Source organism: Elgaria multicarinata, chromosome 2, assembly GCF_023053635.1.
Source record: "Elgaria multicarinata webbii isolate HBS135686 ecotype San Diego chromosome 2, rElgMul1.1.pri, whole genome shotgun sequence".
NCBI classification, from domain to species: Eukaryota; Metazoa; Chordata; class Lepidosauria; order Squamata; family Anguidae; genus Elgaria; species Elgaria multicarinata.
The window spans coordinates 123,591,198-123,611,743 of NC_086172.1; the positions used below are offsets into that span (position 1 = coordinate 123,591,198).

Below are 20,546 nucleotides of genomic sequence, written 5' to 3' on the forward strand. Positions count from 1 at the left end.
GAAGTCTTAATTGCCAATTAGCAGCCTTTGCTATTTCTAGAAGGCTAAAGTGCAGATTCATAATCTTACTAGAAGTCCTATGATCCTAGGTGATTTTCAAAGTCTGAGTCAGTTGTATTGTTAGAATTTCAGTGTAACTCTTCAAAAGAAATGTGGGGGTTTAATCCTTTTATTTTGTCAATAAAAGTACTAAAACATTAAATCTAGAAGACAAGCCCACTTTTAGAATATTATTTTTATTGTGATTTTTGTATATTGGATAGTGATAGTCCTATGGCTTTCCTGCTGTTACCATGAATCAACTCCACAAGTAGTTTTGATTTGATAGAATACTTGTTTCAAACATAAAATACTTGTCTTGCGTACAAACATAAAAGATTGTATTGAGTTATTAGAAGCAGAGTTACTCCAATCCAGTAGGGATTCAGATCATAAAAAGGAATTACACAGATGGATCCCGTTTTGTTGGAACCTCACAACCAACACCCTGTGCTGGGTGTGTGATTTATTTATTTAATTAATTACATTTTTTTTTAAAAAAAAAATTGCATTTGCCGCCCAATAACCGAAGCTCTCTTTATTCAGAACCTTCCAATGCATTAATAATTACATTATATTAACAATCCCCTTTTCACACACACACATGCACAGGCACGCACACAACTTTTATTGTAATTACCATCATTGTAGATAATAAGTGAAAGTATGCTAACGTACACTATAACAAGTACATTTCTATGGCTGAAATCCTTTGTGAAATGGGACTTTTATTTCTGAGTAAAGATGAGTAGGATCAGGATGCATACTACTTACATTATGTTGAGTTAGCTAAAGTCTAACAGCAGGGCCCCACTGGTCATAAAAGTCATTCCATTTTAATGGGGATAGAGAGAGAGAGAGATTGCATGCACTTATCTTGTAAATAAGTGCCTCAAAGTTTCTAGCCTGCAAAGCATTTTATAAGCTGCTAGAGACTGGCAGAAAAGGGAAAGCAAGCTGACTTTCTGTGCCGTTTATAGAGGACAGAGCTTCTCTCCTCTAGTAGCATGCTTGGCATTTGTGCTTGTCAGAGAAGAAGGACAGAGCACTCCATCCCTCCTGTACCACTCTGCCTACTAGGCCTGCATTGAATTCCTGGCTACCTATGACATGGCTACTGCTTAAATACAAGGCTGGTTTATGGCGTTAGCGTGCGCGCGTGCGCAGCAGATTTTTCTAATGATAAACCTTATTAAGTGATTAAATATGTATTAAATAAATACATTATTTTATGTTGAGATGAGGGTATTATTTTGGTTATTTGATTGTTGGTTAAAGTTTGAATTCATATGTGATACGATTTATGCTTACATTGTGGTGGTTGTGTGTTCAGCAATAAATTTGCACTTACAGAGTTGGAAACAAAGAGGTAGTTTCACAGCACCTCTGACTAGTTAAATTAAAAACGACAGGTTGCTCTAGTGTAGTAAATCCTACTTTAAGCAACAGCCCATATCTTCAAAATATTTTTTTCTCAATCTATCCCTTCTTTCACATGGAAAAAGCTGTCAAAGGATGCAGACGTCAAAGGTTCTTTTGCAGCCTCTACTTTGTGGATATAATTCGTAAAGAGAATTGGTGTAGTCTAGTGATTAAGAGACTATGAATCAAGAAAGTTTGTTATTTGAATCTCACCTCTGCCATGAACTCATTAGGTTGCCTTAAGCAAGCCACTCTCTCCCAGCCTCAGTTACTCCACCCCTATCTGCAATATGGGACAAAATAATACTGATTTTACCTTACAGGATTGCTGTAAGTTCAACTACATAATGCATGTGAAGTTCTTTGAACACTTGAAAGCACCATATATATGTTAAGTATTATTGAAGCATCTGTTCCCTTTTAAATTATTACGCAACTTCCATTATTGGTTTTTTATCTGCTCCCCAGGACGTGCTTAAACAAAAGAGAGACCTGTGGCACCTTAGTACTGTGTTATAAGTTTTTGTGGCTTGCAAAAGCTTATGCCATAATAAATGGCTTCTTCCTTAAGGTGCCCAAGTCTCTTTTTTGATATATTGGAACAGATTAACACAGCTGTCCCCTCTTTAATTTCTCACTATGTATATTGTGTCTAGAAAGTTCATTATTTATTCTGCATTCCTTAGCATTGCTGGTAAAGACTGTATAGCACCTGAAAGAAATTTTTAAAAAAATGCGAATTGAGAAGATAACAGCAGTGTTTTTATATAGAAAATTTGTAGAGAAGTGTTTGATTGCATTCCTTAACATAACAGCATCTCAGCCAATGGCAAGGAGTGGGGGCTTACAAATGATAGGCAAGTAACAGCGAGTTTTAATCATATTGTTATGGGGGGAAAGATCTAGAAAAAGTTTAGACACTATTCAATTTGTCTCCAAGCCTAAGGGATCGGGGAGGGATAACCATATGTTGAAAACAGCCCTCTGGTGTGTGTTTTTAATCTTTTAAATGTTTTAATACTTTGTATGTATTTATATATAGTTTATATATTATAGTTTTAACTTTTGTATATTTGTTTATATGTTTTAACTGTATATGCTTTTATTTTGTAAAGCCGCCTTGAATCCCAGTATTGGAAAAAAGGCAATAAAATAATAATAATAATAATAATAATGTTCTTCGTGAACATTGTTTTGAGTCTAGGGCTTAGACAAAACATAGACAAAATTTGAAACTAGCTATCAAACACTTTAAAAATGAAAGCGCCTTTGATGATAATGTAAACAGAATCCGATGGTTTGGAGCAGCCCTACCTAAAATAAATAAATCTATAAAATATTAAAACTCCACCCAAATACCTCCTTATCCCTGGCCACTGTGCTTCTCCTTCACTATGAAATTCCAGCCAATCAGGAAACACATAGTGAGCATGTCATATTGCATAGCCAATTGGATTTGGCTGTATTCTATCAATGAGGGTAAATTTAAGACAATTCAGGGCAAGTGTAAAGCTTCATGCATTACACTGGTCTCACTCTGAATGGATGTCAGTATGGGTAGGGTGACCATATTTTGGAAACCAAAAAGGAGGACAACATGGTCGCCCCCAAGGGGGCATGTCCAGTACCAAGGGGGCATGCCCACCCGAACATAGCCTTTGTCATGTCTGATTTTACAGCACACATTTAAGACAAATCTGTTCTACATAACATCTTAATGTTAAAATCGCTGAAATAAAGAATAAGTGAGAGATTCAATGTATCTGAAATTAACTTCACTCACTCCTACTTTTGTAGGTTTTGCTGTACTTTGAAGCTTTTGCTATACTCTGTGTGTTACATTCTCCCCTTCCCTCAAATATCTTTTCTGACTGTATCTTCACTCATTGCAAGCTGCTGTTGTTGTTAACAGGGTTTGCTACTGGCCCCAGATCTGTTTCAAATTTGGTATGGCTAAAGCTCTACCTAAAAGCTATCATGGTGCCAACTTTCAGCTCTTTATCTTTAAAAATGACAGTTTAAAAAATAATAATTTTAAAACTTTATTTTTTAAAAAAATTCCTAAAAAATCAATGGCTGAACGGATCTGTTTCAAATTTGGTGTGGCTAAAGCTCTACCTAAATCCTATCATGGTACAAAGTTTCATCTCTTTATCTTTAAAAATGACGATTTTAAAAATAATAATTTTAAAACCTCAATTTTTAAAAAAATCCTAAAAAATCAATGGATGAACGGATCTGTTTCAAATTTGGTGTGGCTAAAGCTCTACCTAAATCCTTTCATGGTGCAAAGTTTCATCTCTTTATCTTTAAAAATGAAGATTTTAAAAATAATAATTTTAAAACCTCAATTTTAAAAAAATTCCTAAAAAATCAATGGATGAACGGATCTGTTTCAAATTTGGTATGACTAAAGCCCTTTCTAAGAGCTACCATTGTGCCAAGTTTCATGTCTTTATCTTTAAAAATGACAGTTATAAGCATTTTTGTTAATTCCCATTAGAGCTGCTCTTTGAAAAAAAATATATCCGGATTTCCCTTCCCCCTCCCGGATTTGCCATCAAAAACCCGGACAAATCCAGTCATATGGTCACCCTAAGTATGGGTGACTAAATGGTAGTGCTACAAAGCACTAATCAATGAAAGGGGTTGCACTTTTTTCACTAGATCAAAGTCCTGTCTGACACAGCCCCAGTTTTTACACCACTTCCAAAAGTAACTCAAATCTGGGATTTGGTGAATCTCTGTGGGATGGGGGTTCTGCAGTTGGGGAGTAGTCACTGAGGCTACTGAGAGCAAAGCACCCAAAATACCTCTAGTCTTTTTTCAGCACAATCTGGCACAACTGTGGCAAACTTAAAAAGTCATTCTTAATGGATCTTGGAAATGACAATAGTTTATTGGGGTGGAGCAGATTTCAGGTATATAGGGCCCAAGCAGTTTACAGCAGTTTACAGATGGTACATAATGAATAGATTTTCCCCATAATATTGGGGAGTCCACTACAGATGCTGGGTCACTAATGTAATCTACATTAAATGATGCCCCTATTTGAAGGCAAAACACCACGTTCTATACCATACCTTCATTGATGAAGCTCTGAAGGATATCTCTATGCTGAGTATATTTTAGTCGCCTAATCTTGCATATACTGTACAAAAGCATGAATGATGGTCAACAAGTATGATTCTGACAGAAAGGGTTACAGTTTTCTCACTAATTAATGCTAGTGAATGTTGCCACTGTTACTGGGCTTCAAGATACTTTGATGGGTCTAGGAGGCACCCGTGTGATATGGGAAAACTGAAACCAGTTGTTGTTGTTGTTGTTATTATTATTATTATTTTATTTCTTACCCGCCTCTCCCTCTGGATTGAGGCAGGGAACAACATTTAATCCAAAAATGCCATATAAATCAAATGCATAAAACTGATTAAAAACATATAAAACCAATACAATATTAAAATAATAATCAGACATCTTAAAATTCATCTGGATAGGCCTTCCAGAAAAGACTAGTCTTTATGGCTGCCTTAAACTCAGAGAGAGTATTAAGTTGATGAATCGCTCTTGGCAGGCCATTCCACAGTCTGGGAGCGGAAGAAAAGAAGGTCCTCTGAGTAACAGTTGTCAGCCTAGTTTTGGCTGACTGAAGTAAATATTTCCTAGAGGACCTAAGTGTTCGGGGTGGATTATATGGGGAAAGGCAATCCCACAGGTAACCTGGACCCAAACCATGTAGGGCTTTAAAGGTAATAACCAACACTTTATACTTCATCCAGAAACTAATTGGCAGCTAGTTTAGCAATTTTAATATTGGTGTAATATGGTCACCCCTAGGTGCGCTGGTGACCTGGCTGCCACATTTTAAACTAGTTGAAGTTTCCACGTTAGGTACAAAGGTAGCCCTATGTACAGTGTGTTGCAGAAGTTGAGCCTCAAAGTTGCCAGCATGTGCACTACCATCTTGAGGTCTTTTAACTCTAGGAAAGGGCACAGCTGGCATATCAGCCGAAGCTGATAGTAGGCACTCCTGGCCATCGCATCTATCTGTGCTGTCATTTGGAGCGACGGATCCAGAAGTTTTAACTGTTTAAGAACAACTGAAGAATACTTCCTTGTGTATCAAGGTCTCACTTGTGTATCATCTACACATCATGATCAATGATATTATATGCTGTAGAAAGATCTCTTACTCTCCAATGGCCCCAGTACCCCAGGATAAGCCAATTTTTCAAGGGATTGTCCTAAAGAAACCCACATTAGTCCCAATTTTTAAAAAGCAAGTAAGAACATTAGTAGAACTCTACTGAATTAGATCAAAGACCTATCTAGTATAGCATTCTATCCCTATGGTGGCCAACCCGATGCTCATGGGAAGCCCACAAGCAGGATCTGAGCACAATAGCACTCCCCCCAATCATGTTCTTCAGCAGTACGTGTTCACAGGCATACTGTTAGGTTTTGGATTTTGGATTTTTTTTTTGCTCTGTATTTGTGCAAATTAACTAAAGCTGAAGTGCTGAGGTTTATCAACCAAAGTTTGACAAACTACTGAAATCTTGATTTGTGTCACCTTATAGTGATGTGAAGACTATCATTGGTATCCACACTGTGTAACCTCTTACCAAGACTCAAAGGAACTGGTGGAAAATGTGTTTTTATAATGGAAATACTGAATTCTTCACCCTCTAAAATTTCTTCCCACAAGACTCAGTGTTAATGAAAATTGCACACTTTTATTATTGACCAATTTTCTCTGCATTGTCACACTCTGGATGAGTGGAAGGCTAAATGAGGCAAACACTTCCTTTGTCCAAAAAAGTCTCTTTTTCCTGAAAGTTAATCATATCAAGGGATTCCTCTCACAAGTAGTTCCCCAAACTTTCATGGGAGATTGATAATTGGCTGCAAAATCAGTAAGAGCCAAACTAGATATGACACAGGACATCTGTGACCAGGATCTACCACAGGCTGGTTTTCCCCCCCCTGTGGTGGTGGGAATTAATCTAGGGAATTCATTCTAGGGAATGAATCCTTCCCTCTTGCAACATTTTTCCAGTTTAAATCTCTCCATAGGGCAGCTATTTGCCTGAAGAGGAAGTTTACATATACCAGTATGGTACTTGTATGTTTCCCTTTGCATGGGAAAGTGTGTGTGTGTGTGTGTGTGTGTGTGTGTGTGTGTGTGTGTGTGTGTTAAATTGGACTATCCCAGTCCCCCATTACTACAGCCCTCAAATCTGTTCCTCACCTTCAGCTACTTTGATTTTTAAAAAGAAACAAAAGTTCCAGAATCTGGAAAAAAGTAAGGACTCTTGGATTCTAAGGGACAGTGAGCAACAGACTTTGTAGCAGGGAATTGAGGAAAGGGACACCATCTTTTGTTATATTTGTTTTTTAAAGTTGTACTCAGTCCTAAGCATAATTACTTGCTTAAATCAGTGGGATTTACTTCTGAGTAAATACAGTTAGCATTGAGCTGAAAGTTGGCTGGGTGGCCTACCTCCCAAACTTGCTTTGCTCTTTCTCCTCTCTAGATTTGTGAGGATTGTAATCTGGGTACTTGGGTATTCCTCTCCAATATGTTTGCAACCATTAGTAACAAGAGTGGAAAGGGAGAGAGAACAGCTAATTAAATCTGCCCTTCCTTTTGTTTGTCAATTTACGGGGGGGTGGGGGTGGAACAGAGAATTAACTGCTATTTTAAAACAACTTGAATTTCAAAGCAATCTCGTCCTGCCCTTCATTCTCCACAACCACAAACTTCAGTTGAAGCTCCATAGGCTGGGTTTAATTCAGTGTACAATTTGGACTCCAGGTATTTCCTTTAAAAAGTGGGTGGTGGCAATCTATTTGTTTACTGTGAACATTACAATTAGATGTGCAAGATCATCTAGACTGGTTTACTAGATTATCCTAAAGATATGTAGTATGGGATCTCTTGGAGCTCAGGGGCTGGAGCCTAAGAGCTATAATTACCTGTCTGTCTCTAACTCACCATATCAAACCCATAATGAGCTATTTACTGGCCATAAAAATACTTCCTCTAAAAAGAATAGGTATTTTTCTATGTTTTCTTTTCATAGACAAGTAGCCTTTACCATAATGGACAGTATCCAATGCTGCCTGTGCATTAGCAGAACCTATAGCTAGCACAATAGGAACCTAGCGGTTCCCAAAGCAATGAGAAATAAGTAGAAACAGTAGTTTCTGAAATGACACAGGACAGCGGAGCTCACAGAAGGGAGCGCTGCTAACCTGTCCCGTTCAGGTTCTAATGTTTCCAGGGTTACCTTAGGAAGCGTTAGTTCATGTTGCATTTGTGGTGGATTCTGCAAGTGCAAGGGAACCAGTGGAGATGTAGCAGCGGTATTGGATGCTGCCCATTGTATTCTCATTGTCAGTTGGTGTGTCTCTGTAGTTGGTTGGACTGCATTTTTTAAAGTCCACTCCCCATACAAGGTCTTGTACAGCACTTATAAAATAAGGGTGGGGAATTTGTAGCCCTCCAAACGTTTTGGCCTACAACTCCCACTATCAGTCACCATTAACTATGCTGGCTGGAGTGGCTGGGAATTGTAGGCCAAAACATCTGGAGTACCACAAGTTGCCCATACCTCTTATAAATGAAAGTATATCTTTAAACATGTACAGAGTGCCATGGTCTCCTCACTAAAAAATTTCAACTACACATGCATGGATATAAGAAAAGGCTTAAGTAAGAGAGGGTATGAGCATGACTTCCAAAACAGAGTCCCAGCACCTCTCATTTAGAAATTAAGCCATACTACATGGCATAAGTTCATGAAGTCATGTGTTTTTAGGGAAATGGCTATTGACCAAAACAAAACAAGTACATCAGAGCTCTGAAAAAATCCAACAACACTTCTTTTCTTCTGGTTGCATTATTTTTTATTAAAAACCAACAAGAACAACAACACAATACAGCCTCTCAAAAAACAAGCCCTCCCCCCAAGTTGAAAGAACGAATAATTTCAACCACATACAAAGATATCAGGTTTTTAATCTCATCAATGTTTAGCATCAGAACGTAATTTCAATGCCATTGTTCAGTCTTGGAAATATGAAGTAGTAGCCTGACCAGGTGCAGAGTACTTTCATCGTTACATAGTCACAACCAGTCTCTATATGTTTGGGATTAGGGACAAATATCTTCAAGATTGAAGGAACAGGTAAGGTGTCAGTAAATCTGACATCCATTTTATTCATTAAGTTAATTAACAGACTGATTCTACAACAGTTAGTTCTGTAGTTAGTCAAACCACAACCAAACTTGTTTAGTAGTGGGGAGTTACATCATCCCTTATGTCAAATGTATACAGTTTTTCTAGAAATGTTAAGTAACTTGGCAGGGTTCTACTTCTCCCCTCTCCCACCCCGCAAATTGAAAGTTTTAAGCTATAGTCAACGTCCCCAGGCCGCATTTAAATAACAAAGACTAGTGAACTAAAACAGGACCACACAGTTAATAAATTACACCATATATTTCATACAGGTGAAAGCAGTGGTCTAACTGTTCAGGTATGCAGGGCGAGAAAGGTTGAAAAACTCAAACAGGTTGAGCCCAGGTCAGCTATGCAGTTGAACAAATGGAGAGGTCTGAGTGTGACACAGTTCAAGCTGTCTAGTTTCAGTTTGGACTGCAGCCAAGCCATGTCCTTCCCATACAGACAGCTCAACTGCATAAAGGATGGGCTGTTTTTTCTTAGCCCCAGAGGGAACTATCATGTTTGCCAATAGGCAGCCAGAAGAGCCAGGGAAGAGAAACCAATAGGCAGCCAAGAACTTAGCTGTAAAGCTTGGGCTGGATGAATGTAGACCCACCACTTTAACAAGACCAGGCAGCTTGATTTATCACAACCTGCTATACAAGCTCCCTTCCTCCTTCATGCTTGCTTGTTTGAATTTGAGCTGAAGATTCCATTTGGAAAACCAAAGTACATAAACAACATTGTCATTAATTGCATTTCTCCCCTCCTTCCTTCAGACCAGAATGTTAGAGTTAAGCTAACCCTGTGTTTGATACTGAGATGTGTGTTTGATGGAAGGTTATGGATTCAATTTTAAGAGATTATTATGCTATACTTTGCTTTAATATGCTTTTATTAAGTCCCAGTTTTGTTTTAAACCTGGCTTTATTTTTTTAAGGCTGTCCCCAGTTTTTTTTTATTTCATATTATTTCTGACACTCCAATTTTGACTCTTTATTAAAAGTTGTAGTTCCTTCGTTGAGTCATTTCTTCTACAAAGTAGGTGGCACATATTATCACAGCACCCAGAAGTCTTCTGGGTGGAGACAGACCAGATTTATGAAATCTAGAATTGGTGGAAAACCTGCACTTTCTGCATAAGAGGAGATGCTTAATCATAATTTAAAAACGCTATATGAGCTATTTCCTTCCACTGACCCTATACAATGTCCAGTTTACTGGTAACACTAACCACTGGTGAGCTAAATGCTATTTTAATCAGTTGAGCATACTAATGGTTATGCATGTCTACTCTGCATAAACCTAGCAGATGTGCACTATACAATAGGCAATAAGTAATAGAAAATGTGGTGGAAGATGACGTAGGCTCCCACTGAAGCTAATTTTAGTGGGATGAGTGTATAATGACTCTATGCCCTGGGTTGTAACATTCACTACTGAAACTCATGTTGAGTAGTTTTTAGGAAAATAATTGAGATTTCATACGTTTTAGTTAGTTTTATATTTATTTTACTTTCTTTTTGTTGTTTTCACTCAGTCTGCTGTTTAATCTTTGATTACAGGCTACTAAAGAAGTAATAGAACGAGAGGCCCCAGGGATGGCCTTGGCAATGCTGATGGGATCACTTAATGTTACACCTCTGGGCATGCTCTCTAGGTAAGAATGTTAACAAAAATAACAAAGCAAACTATTTCTCTAGAAATATTTAAGATGGTGGAATGGCTGCATTGAGCAATACATTGATTCTTGGCCTCTTCCTCATTTTCAGGTTCAGGTAGATATATTTCTCTCATGGATCTTGATTTAACATTTAGGTAGCTCTGGCATGTTGTGTTCAGGAGGGGAAAGAACTCCTTAATGCAGGGGTGGGTGACTGCAGAGGGTCCGGGGGCCAATTTTTGACCCCTGGAATCCAATAGGGGCTGCACACACACTGACACCAAATTGCTGCTGAAATTCAGTGGCAACAAAAAAGCTGCATTGTTGCTTTAAAGCAAGGCACATAGGGAGCACACGCCTGCTTCTTTTTTTTTTTCAGAAGCCCCTGTGGAGTAAGAATTTGCATTAAAACAAGGAGCATTCAGTGGCAATGCAGCAGTGGCAACTTGAGTGGGAGCAGGGACTCCCCCCCAAAAAAAAGCCAGCAGGGACAACATGTGGGGCATGTATTATCTACCCCTAGTTTATGGGTTTTATTTTTAAACTTTATTGCCAAATGTCAGATAAAATAATATTGTTTAACTTTTCAACACATTTTATGTACATTGATTTCAAAGCACTTTAAGTACATTACTTCAGTAATTCTTATAACAATTTTGTAGGCAAGGTCAGTATTATTAACCCATATTGCAAATTGTCATGGGAGCTGATGTTGAGAGATAATGGCTTGCCTAAAGCCTATTTAGTGAGTCTGTGGATGCCAGCAACTTTTTGGCTAGCCCTGCTCACATATATGTGAAATGGTAGCAATGGTTTTTGTACCATGGCCACAAGTTCAGAAAATCACTGTAAGTGGTTTTTCTTGATAAGATTACTCTAAGTGAATAATTTTGAAAGTAGCAATACTTTAAGGTTGCACAAAATTAGCCTAAAGTTCCAATCCTATACCCACTTACCTTGGAGTAAGCCTCCTTGAACTCAGTGGGACATACTTCTGACTATACATGTATTAGAATTGCATTGCAAGTTACCATGCTAAAACATGAGCAGATCTGAGATATTGTATACCTTGAAAGCACCAGCCCATTGATTAACTTGCAGGCACTACTTAGTTCGTTCTGGCAGTCAGTTACTATATATTTTATTGTAGTTTCAGATCATTTGTTTTCTGAGAGTTGTTCTTTCAGCAGTTGCCTCCACATCTTTCTTTATAAACACCTCATAAAGACAGTTGCTGAGAAGGAAGCTTTCCAAAACAAATTCAGAGGGTGCATAAATGACATGCATGCACACAAGCATATACACTTCTGCATTGTGGCCTGTCTGCATGTAACACAGGTGTAACTGATTTGGGTCCAATTTATTATATCTAAATGTAGTCAAATAAATCTACTTCGTTGACTGTATATTAGCAGGAATTAATAATGATCATGATGAAGAAAAACAGTGCCATTAGTTTTGCATAGCTGGTCATTTTTAGCTTTCAAGATGAATGGTAAAATGAAAGATTTAATGATATATATTTGACAAGAATACAACTGTTAGAGGGGGGGGATCAGTGATTTTGGCCTGTCACTGATAGAGAAAAATAGCAGAAATTGAGCAATATCCAACACAGCTCCTTTACTTTTGCTATGGATGTTCCACTAGCATAAGGGAAAATTCATCACATCAGTTTATGTTATTGGTGTACTGCTAGAGGTCACTTATACTAGCGGTATGTCTATAGCATAAGTGGAGTGACAGTGTAGGATACAGCCCAATGTTTTATTTGGGTGTTTTCCTATTAATAATTATATTAAATTTTTCTTGCAGTAAAATTAAGGGGAAAACCTATGAATAAATCAAAAGAGGAATAATTTCCCAATCTGAACATTTTGTTCAAGCATTTGATCAGCTTTATTTTCCTCTTTGTCCACAATGAGAAATTAAGACCAAAAGGATCAATGAAAGTTTGTACATAATAATAGAGACACATTTACAGATCACGAAAATGGTAAAAATATATTATTGGAGATAAGAAACATAAAATAAGAAGCTGGCCAAAAGGCATCTGGTAGTGTAAATAAAGGATAAGTAAAGCAGAGGGATGTTTGCCAGGTGGTATCAAAGCTTTTCCAGGTTGTATGTCTAAGGTTTGAATAGTTGAGAGGGGAAGCAGTAAATAATTTGGTGTGAAACTGTCAGTTGCTTATGAATATGATTAGGACAATGCATAAATGTGTCTGTTAAGCAGCTTAATAAATGGAAGTCTCTAAGACTTCAAAATATCACTGAGGAACAAAAAGGCTTATTACGGAAGTTCTCTGAAATACAGATCCAAACTAGATGTCCTGGAAAAATACATGTTCTTAATCATAGTTCTGCCCTGATCACATAGAAAAGGGGGATCTCTTTTTTAAAAGAGCAAAGGGGTATACAGGTAAGTAGAGATCCTTCCCACTGCCTAGTACACTGCCCAGCCAAGCACATTTCTGGAATTAAAACTCTTCTGAGGAAAAAAGCTTTCAGGGCAACAGATTGCAGGAACGTAATTTGTATGAAGGAAATTGATCCATGTTTCAACACACTGATCTGTCACTATCATTTCTAATTTGGGCCTGACTCTTTTCCACTAAATGACTAAGGGCACAGTTCTTTGCATGTTTAGACAGAAAAAAAGTCTTACAACTCCCAGCATTCACAGCAACCCATGCTGGGTCCCACAGGTATGTAACAAATTGCTTTCCTCCATGTAATTTCCCCTGAACAAGATTATTCAGCAAGGTAATTCAATTATTCTGTTTGTGACACCTACAAAAAACAAAGTAATCTCAGTGGAAGAATTTGCTGCTGAATACATCTGTGTGCTGCTAATTCACACAACAATGCAATGGTGCACTCAAAGACTGTTTGATGGTCACGTGGTGAGAAGCAATCTGGAAAAAGCCTATGTGAGCCACTACCATCTTCTAGTATGTCAGCTTCCCATAGATTCTCTGGCATTCTAGAGAGGTGCTTTTCTTTGATATTCTAGATTAACCACTTTTGTTAAATGATCTCTTATGGTACTTTTTGTATAACTAACTATATCTAGATTCCATCTCTTAGTTTAAGACTCCGATCTTTCCAACTATTTCTGTAATTTAATAAGCTGTGGTGGTTGATATTCACCTAAACTACATTGTAATAGCCTAAGGGTTTTGAGGTGCATTAGTACTGGTTGTTACTAATTGGCTCATCTGATCTGTAGTCATGTGTGAGCATGTCAAATCTTGACGGTGCCGAGGCACAGAATAAATTGAACCACCCCACCTATGCAGCTGTTATAGGGACAGAAGCCCCCCAAGGTCTCAGGCTTGAAACCCTAATGAGACAACTAGACCAGAAAGACAGGTGTGTGTTGAGGTAGGGGAAGATGAATGATTTTAATTAACTAGGCTTTGCAGAAAGTGGGAGAAGAGGCAAATGCTGGTTTGGGTGACTCCGGGTAAGTTTACTCAGTAGAACAGGAGAAATTGGAAGGCAGGGTGGTGGAATGAACACCGGGTTTGCTTTATTTCCCTTATATCATGGCAGTGGTAGATTTGTCTGTGGAAAAGCATAGCTGTTTCTACAGGTGAAGGTGGTGGGTGATAAAAAGAAAAGAAAAGAACAATATTAATTTCCTCCTTCATGAGCAATAGGCCACTAGTAGTATTAAATGTAGTGTAGTGATTCTGTGTGCTGTTGTTAATTAGCTTCTATCAAGGTCATCACCACTGGGTGAGCCACAGACTTTCTGGGAGCTGGACTAGAGCCCTGTTCCTTGAGTTGGTTCATCTCTTTCGAAATGTTTAGGCTTTCTTGGGCCCAAATATCTTCATGGATCATTTGCCGTCCTTCAGCCCTTCCGTGTGATAAATCTGTATCCTTTCCTTTTTGTCAGCAAACTTTGTGTAATAAAGCATTTCTGTGTGCAGCCCACAAATCCTGGTTCTCACTGTGCCCATATTTGTCTCTGCTATGCTTCATTTACTCTGTAGTCCTTTTCCTGATTGCCACCCCTTGCCAGTTTCACTTCCCCACTTTGTCTCTCCATCCCTGTCTTACCTGTGCAGACTTCCTTCTGGGAACTGGCTTAGGTTTCTTCTCTGGTACTGCTTTATCTTGGTTGGAAAAGGACCACACAGTACCTCTCCAGTGCATAACAGTTACTGGTTTCCAGTCTAGTTGTCTCGCTTTTCCAAAAGTGAGTGAATTTGCTGTTCAGGTTTCTAAAACATGATTATTACTACAAACAACAAAGAACCTGGCAGCTTAAAGACATTTTATTTTAATTAATTACATTTCTGTATGGCCCAATAGAAAGCACCCTGTGGGCATTTCACAACAATTAAAACTATAAAATACAACTTGATAAGATATAATATAAAACTTAAAAGTTTAAATTGAAAACTACAATGTATTTGTTAAAAGTTTAAAACTACATTATAAAATCAAAGTAAAAGACAGCAGCAGTGTAAAGATTTTAAATAATACAATAAGATTTAAAAACAACAAAAGCTGAAAGTATATAATGCCTTAGAGAATACGAAGGTCTTCATCTGACACAGAAAAGACCACAACGTCAGTGTCAGTCAAGCCTCTCTAGACAGGACATTCCACAACCAGGTTGTCAGGATTGGGCCCAAGCTCCCTGGTTTAGTTTCTGACTCTGATTCAGATTCGGAGGCAAAGCTAGAGAAGGTCCAGCTGGCGGAGGAGGAAATTCCTCAAGACTCTCCAGGAGTCAATGAAGAACCTTCCCAAGGCACCCATGGGAACCCGGCCTCAGTTGAAGGCGGGGGGGGAGGGGCACAGGAACTGACAGATGCCAGTGAACTGACCCACCACTGAATTAAGCCAGCAGAGCTGAGAGGAGGTGGGGGACATTCCAACAGATTGGCTGCTTGTCAGAGGTTGTGTTGGGATGATCCTTTCTGAAGGGAGGTGCCCAGAAAAAGCCTGTCGAACACGGTGGGATACCCATCCATTAGTTGGATGCATGTTTATGTGAACCGCTATGGGGCGGTATACAAATGCAATAAAATAAATAAATAAATAAAATATCTGCCTTGCTTTTAGTAGCTCCCTTAACAAAAGCCCTATTTAGATAATTAAGCCCAGAGGACAGTTCCGAGCCTCTGCAGACACTACAGGTATGAAAAGGTCCTATTAACTGAATAAAAGAATTTGTGGATTGCACAGCAGGTCTCTATTGCCTCACTACTCAGCGAGAGGGCTTGAAATCCTTGACACAGGGGGCCACAACCAAAAAGGCCCTCTCCTTGGTAGCCACCCATCTCATTTAATTTCGGGGGACACCCAGACGAGGGCCTCTGAAGATGATCTTAGGATCCAGGCAGATGAGAGAAGACAATCCTTCAGGTAACCTGGCCCCAAGCCATTTAGGATTTTGGAACTTAATACCAGCAGTTTGACTTGGGGCTGGAAATAGACTGGAAGCCAGTGCAGATCACAAAGCACTTTTAGATGCATGGGGCATGATCTTCAGTTGTCAAGTGTATATATTATATAGACATAGATGTAAAGTGGGGGAAATGTAAAAGTTGGGGTTAAATGGCAGTAGAATGCAAAAAGTACTATCCGTGACCATTAGAGCATAAACGTATACAAATTTACCTTTTACAGCAGCAGTAACTTGTGATAACACAATCCATCTTCGCACTGCTAAGTACATTCACATGTTGTGTAGTAGTAGAGGAAAACATTGTCGCAGTTCAGGCCCAAATTAATAGAATTGAAATTTTTTATAAGTTGTACTACAGCAGTTTCACACTGGAGTTTCCTTTTGAATTTTCTTTCTTCCAGGATGACCACTTTAAGATCAGTGGCAGAGTGACTTGTTGAATGTTCTCTTGCTGGTTTCTGAATATTGCCATTTCTTCTGTCAGATCTGTGTGCATTTCTTCTTTTGCATAGGGACTGGCGTATTTGTCCTATGTATAATGCAAAATGGCATTGCTGACAGATGATAGCATATAAGACATCGGAAGATGAGCAGGTGAACAAACCATTAATGTTGTGGTTGACATTACTAGGTCCTGTAATGATGTTGATGCAGAAAGTGAGACAAGCTCTAGTGTTGGTAAAAGTTCTTATCTTTAATAAAAAATATTTCTTCAGTACGCTGCAGAAAATATATTTTCATTAAAGATAAGAATTTTTACCAACACCAGAGCCTGTCTCACTTTTCGCATCTGCATTGTGGTGTTTTGCCCCCTCTCTTTTCTACCTGGAATGATGTTGCCAGAGTAGATGTGGAGACAGAGTTGGCATCTGGGTTTGTTTCAAGATGTGATCCCTGTGTTTGTGTGTCTGTTGTTACTGGTGAGTAGCTATTTTAACTTGAAGGGCCGTCTGTAAGCAAGAACACGCCTACCACTGCAGGCCTGTGAGAGGAAAGTATCATAATCCAGGATGATCTATAGATCACTGATGATACATTGGAGTGGTTCTAGCTGGTAGCCATCGGTGACAATAAGTAGTGTTGAATTTGTTCGTCTTTAAGGTGCTACAATGCTTTTTTCTGCAACAGACTAACACACCTAGGCCTCTGAAAATCGATTATTACTATTTCTGTAGTCTGGACCCTAACAGTTTACAAGATAGGAATAGCACTTGGTTACATCCTTATGGGATCCTTGGGGACAAGGAATCTTCTGGGGAACTGAGAGGATGTGAAGCTCCAGAAATATGGGCAGGTGAGAGAATAACAGCATCCCTAGATGTCAGTCTGTTAGCAGTTTGGGCTGTGGTGGTGAGTGATATATGTATTTCTGGGTGGTGTTGGAACACAGATGCCTTGCCTTGAGGCTTACCTAGCTTGTGTTCTAACAGTGGACCTGTTCAGACAACACGCTAAGCCATGGTTAGGCTGCAAACCCTTTTGCATTAAATAGTTAGTAAATGCATTTAAACTGTGTTTATGTAGCCACCATGATTAGGAACAGTTCACATGACACACTAAGCCATAATGTTTCACTCAGAATGCTTAACCACCATGGCTCAGTGTGTTATCTGAACAGCATCAGTAAGTCATTCAAATGACAGATTAGGGAGGGAATATGGGGTGGGTGGTAGAAAGGAAACAGAGCCTGGACAGAGTCAACAGAACAGGAAGGGCTGGTCCTGAAGGAGGAGAATGACGAGTTGGGCTGCCACTCCCTTTCATCTGAAGAGGCCAAGAGATCGTTCAGGCTCACTATAACCAATAGAATTAATTGCTTGCATCCAAGATCCACCGTGTTTTATTTCCCCTCTAAATTTTAAAAAGAAAATCCATTTCAGAAATAAATTCTAAAATGTTTGTGTGCGAATATCTTAAGGCAAGGTAAATACCATGCATGTGGGGGTGGGGCTACTAATTTTCCATTAAGTTGAATAATGACAACAAGAGCGCTATTGTGCTACTGCCATCCATCAGAAAATGAGTATTGTAAACAATTATCTTTATTTACTTATCTCTGTCGGGTCACTACTAATTTTTCTAGGTGACTTTAAGAATTTTTCATTCATGCTGTAAAATAAATAAAAAATATTCTGGCTTCACTTAATTGTATTTAATTTTTGTTACTTCTTCAATGGAAAAAGAAGAAGGAACCTCAAAGGTGCACAGGAAACAGTTTATTTAGGCCCAACTCATTTCAAGTCAAGAGTTTCCACTGCTCCAGCTACATAACAAATATGTAATCTACTCAGTATCACATACATATAGTAATAAATGTATTCATATCTTTAAAGGAGCAATGCTCTGCTCCTTGTGGGGCCAGTGACTACGGGGCTGTAGGATGCCCTGTACCTCTGCCTGTGCAGGCGGCAAAGGAGGTTTGATGGTAGAAGCTTCCTGCACCATCATTGACCTGCCCACAATATTCATAGAGGATGGTAGAGGCCAGAATGGGGCGTGTCAGGGAAAGTTATGGATTCACAGGCTGCTAAAAGACCCCAACACTTCACCAGTTAATTCTGCATATATTTGAATTCATTAAACACCTACGTTAACACGTCATCTGAGCATATTATTTTATACATTTGATAATGTGATTCTTTATTCTACACGCTTTATACTTTGGACCAGACTGAAACAGATTTAACCAGCTAAATAATCTAGAATACAAACATTTTTATTTATTTATTTATTTTATTACATTTATTTCCTGCCTTTTTTCCTCCAAGGAGCCCAAGGCGACATACATAATCCTCCTCCTCTCTATTTTTATCCTCACAACAATAAACCTGTGAGATAGGTTGGGCTGACAGGCTGTGACTGGCCCAAAGTCAGCCAGTGAGCTTCCAAGGTCAAGTGAGGACTCAGTCAGCACCTGGAGGAGTGGTGCCTCCAGCTAGCAGCCAAATCTCCAGACTGCAGGACCTGTGGGCCCCCATCCCGGCTTCTTCCCTCCTCCCCGCAAGTAGCAGGGATCAGTAGAGGAAAGGAGCTGGGCTGGAAGGAATCGGGGGTGGGGGGAGCAGGGTAGGGGCTTTTTCCCTCTGCTTACTTTTTGCTGGAGAGCGAGTGCACTCCAGCTCCTTGCTCCTTTAAAAAAATGGCTGCAATGACTTGCATGACATCACTCCTCCCATCCATCGTGCTTCCATTTGGACACGTGGGACGATCCTGGAAGAAGGTAAGTCCGGGATCGCGCCCCCTCCTTCTACACCCATACGGTGTAGAAAGGGCCTACGTGGACCTCTCCACTATTCTGCTGCTCCAAAAGTGTGCTCTGCCCTTGTCATCAAGGAGCAGGGAGAACAGCACAATAGCTAGCTGCCCATTTGCTTCCACTTTGCATGCATGGCAAGCCCCTTTGGACAAGAAATAAATTGCTCACTGATTGTTTGTGGGCATCCTCCTTAATGCCCTTTCTGTCATTGGATCCTTTGGTCCCAGGGTGGCTGGTGGGTGGGACACAGGGGTATACCTATGTATGGCATCCATGCCTATACATGTGGGGGAGGACATGATGATCTGCCTGGTATGCTGGAGAGAATACAGTTGCGTGGAGGGAAAGGGGCATTTTCAAAGCTGTGCTCCCTTTCCGCATGTGACAACCCACTCTGGAAAACAACAGAGGCCTCGTTGGAGTGGTGACTTGTCAGACTCTGTGTGTGTGACCTGGAGCAGAGCAGTAACCCTAAAAGCAGTAAAAACAAACAGTAAAAACGTCATTATCAGTTTGAGTTTATGGCACCTAGGACTTTGACGCATGACTCATAAGCAGGGCTCTGTGTCCTCACCCTAAATGACAGCCCACCCCTCTTTGTGTGTTAAGAAACGAAAAGGAAAACAGTAACGTCCAAGTGGCCCTGCCTTGTACACTGGATCAGAAAGAACTTGAATCAAAGCTTTGCCTTCTCCCGTGTCATGTCTTTTCTTGTTTCCATTTTGTAGCTCATTGCTTCTAGGTTTTTCTTTGGATGTTCTTATTGCATATGTACAAAGAACCGTACAGAAACACTAAGTGACAAAGGCAGTTAACTGTGCTGTTTTGAGCAATGCACCTTCACGTTTACTTTCCTGCACCTTTCCTGTTTGGATGACAGGCCCTGGAGCTAGATACAGGCTCAAAGATTCATAGTTCTCTCACATGCCATCACCATTACTGGTTATCACCTCTTAGTGAGCTCAGTAATGAAAAAGCTTGGATTAGCCTACTCCACCACCAAGGCAAGACATCACACTAGGCATTTCCAAGCAGGCTCTTAAGGTCAAGATTCCCCTTTGAAAGAACTTCGAACTGTTAGTTTATTGTAAATATTCAGATTTATGCAAATACATTCAAATTTCATTGATTAAACAACTAAAGCTAATTTGATCAACAAGGATTTCTTTAACCAGGTGACAACCCTACTCCTGAGTAACCTTATTTGGAAGAAAAAGCAATATCTGTTGTTCACATTCAAGCAGAAAAATCCTAAAGCAGGTTTCCCCAACCTGGTGTCCCCCATATGTGTTGGACTACAAGTCCCATAATCCACACCCAGTGTGGCCTCCATACTGGCTGGGGACAATGGGAAGTGTAGTCAAACACCCCTGGAGTGCATTAGGCTGGGCTCGGCTTCGTCCATTTTCTTCTGCTGCCCCTTATGCCTGGAACGCTCTTCCAGAACATTTGAGATCAACCGCAGCTTTTAAAGCTCAGCTAAAAACTTTTCTTTTTCCTAAC

The 20,546-nt window shown here is 39.5% G+C and overlaps 1 protein-coding gene across 14 annotated transcripts in view; it reads left to right on the forward strand.

Moving 5' to 3' along the window:
- Positions 1 to 20,546, forward strand: part of GPHN (gephyrin) — a 310,420-nt gene that overhangs the window by 155,265 nt on the left and 134,609 nt on the right. For 12 of the 14 annotated variants that reach the window (XM_063117550.1, XM_063117551.1, XM_063117554.1 and 9 more), the window contains one exon: positions 10,259 to 10,353. The exons of the other annotated variants lie outside the window; for them this stretch is intronic. In XM_063117550.1, the coding sequence (XP_062973620.1) occupies positions 10,259 to 10,353 (95 nt within the window). The remainder of the gene's footprint in view (positions 1 to 10,258; positions 10,354 to 20,546) is intronic. 14 annotated transcript variants of the gene reach the window in all.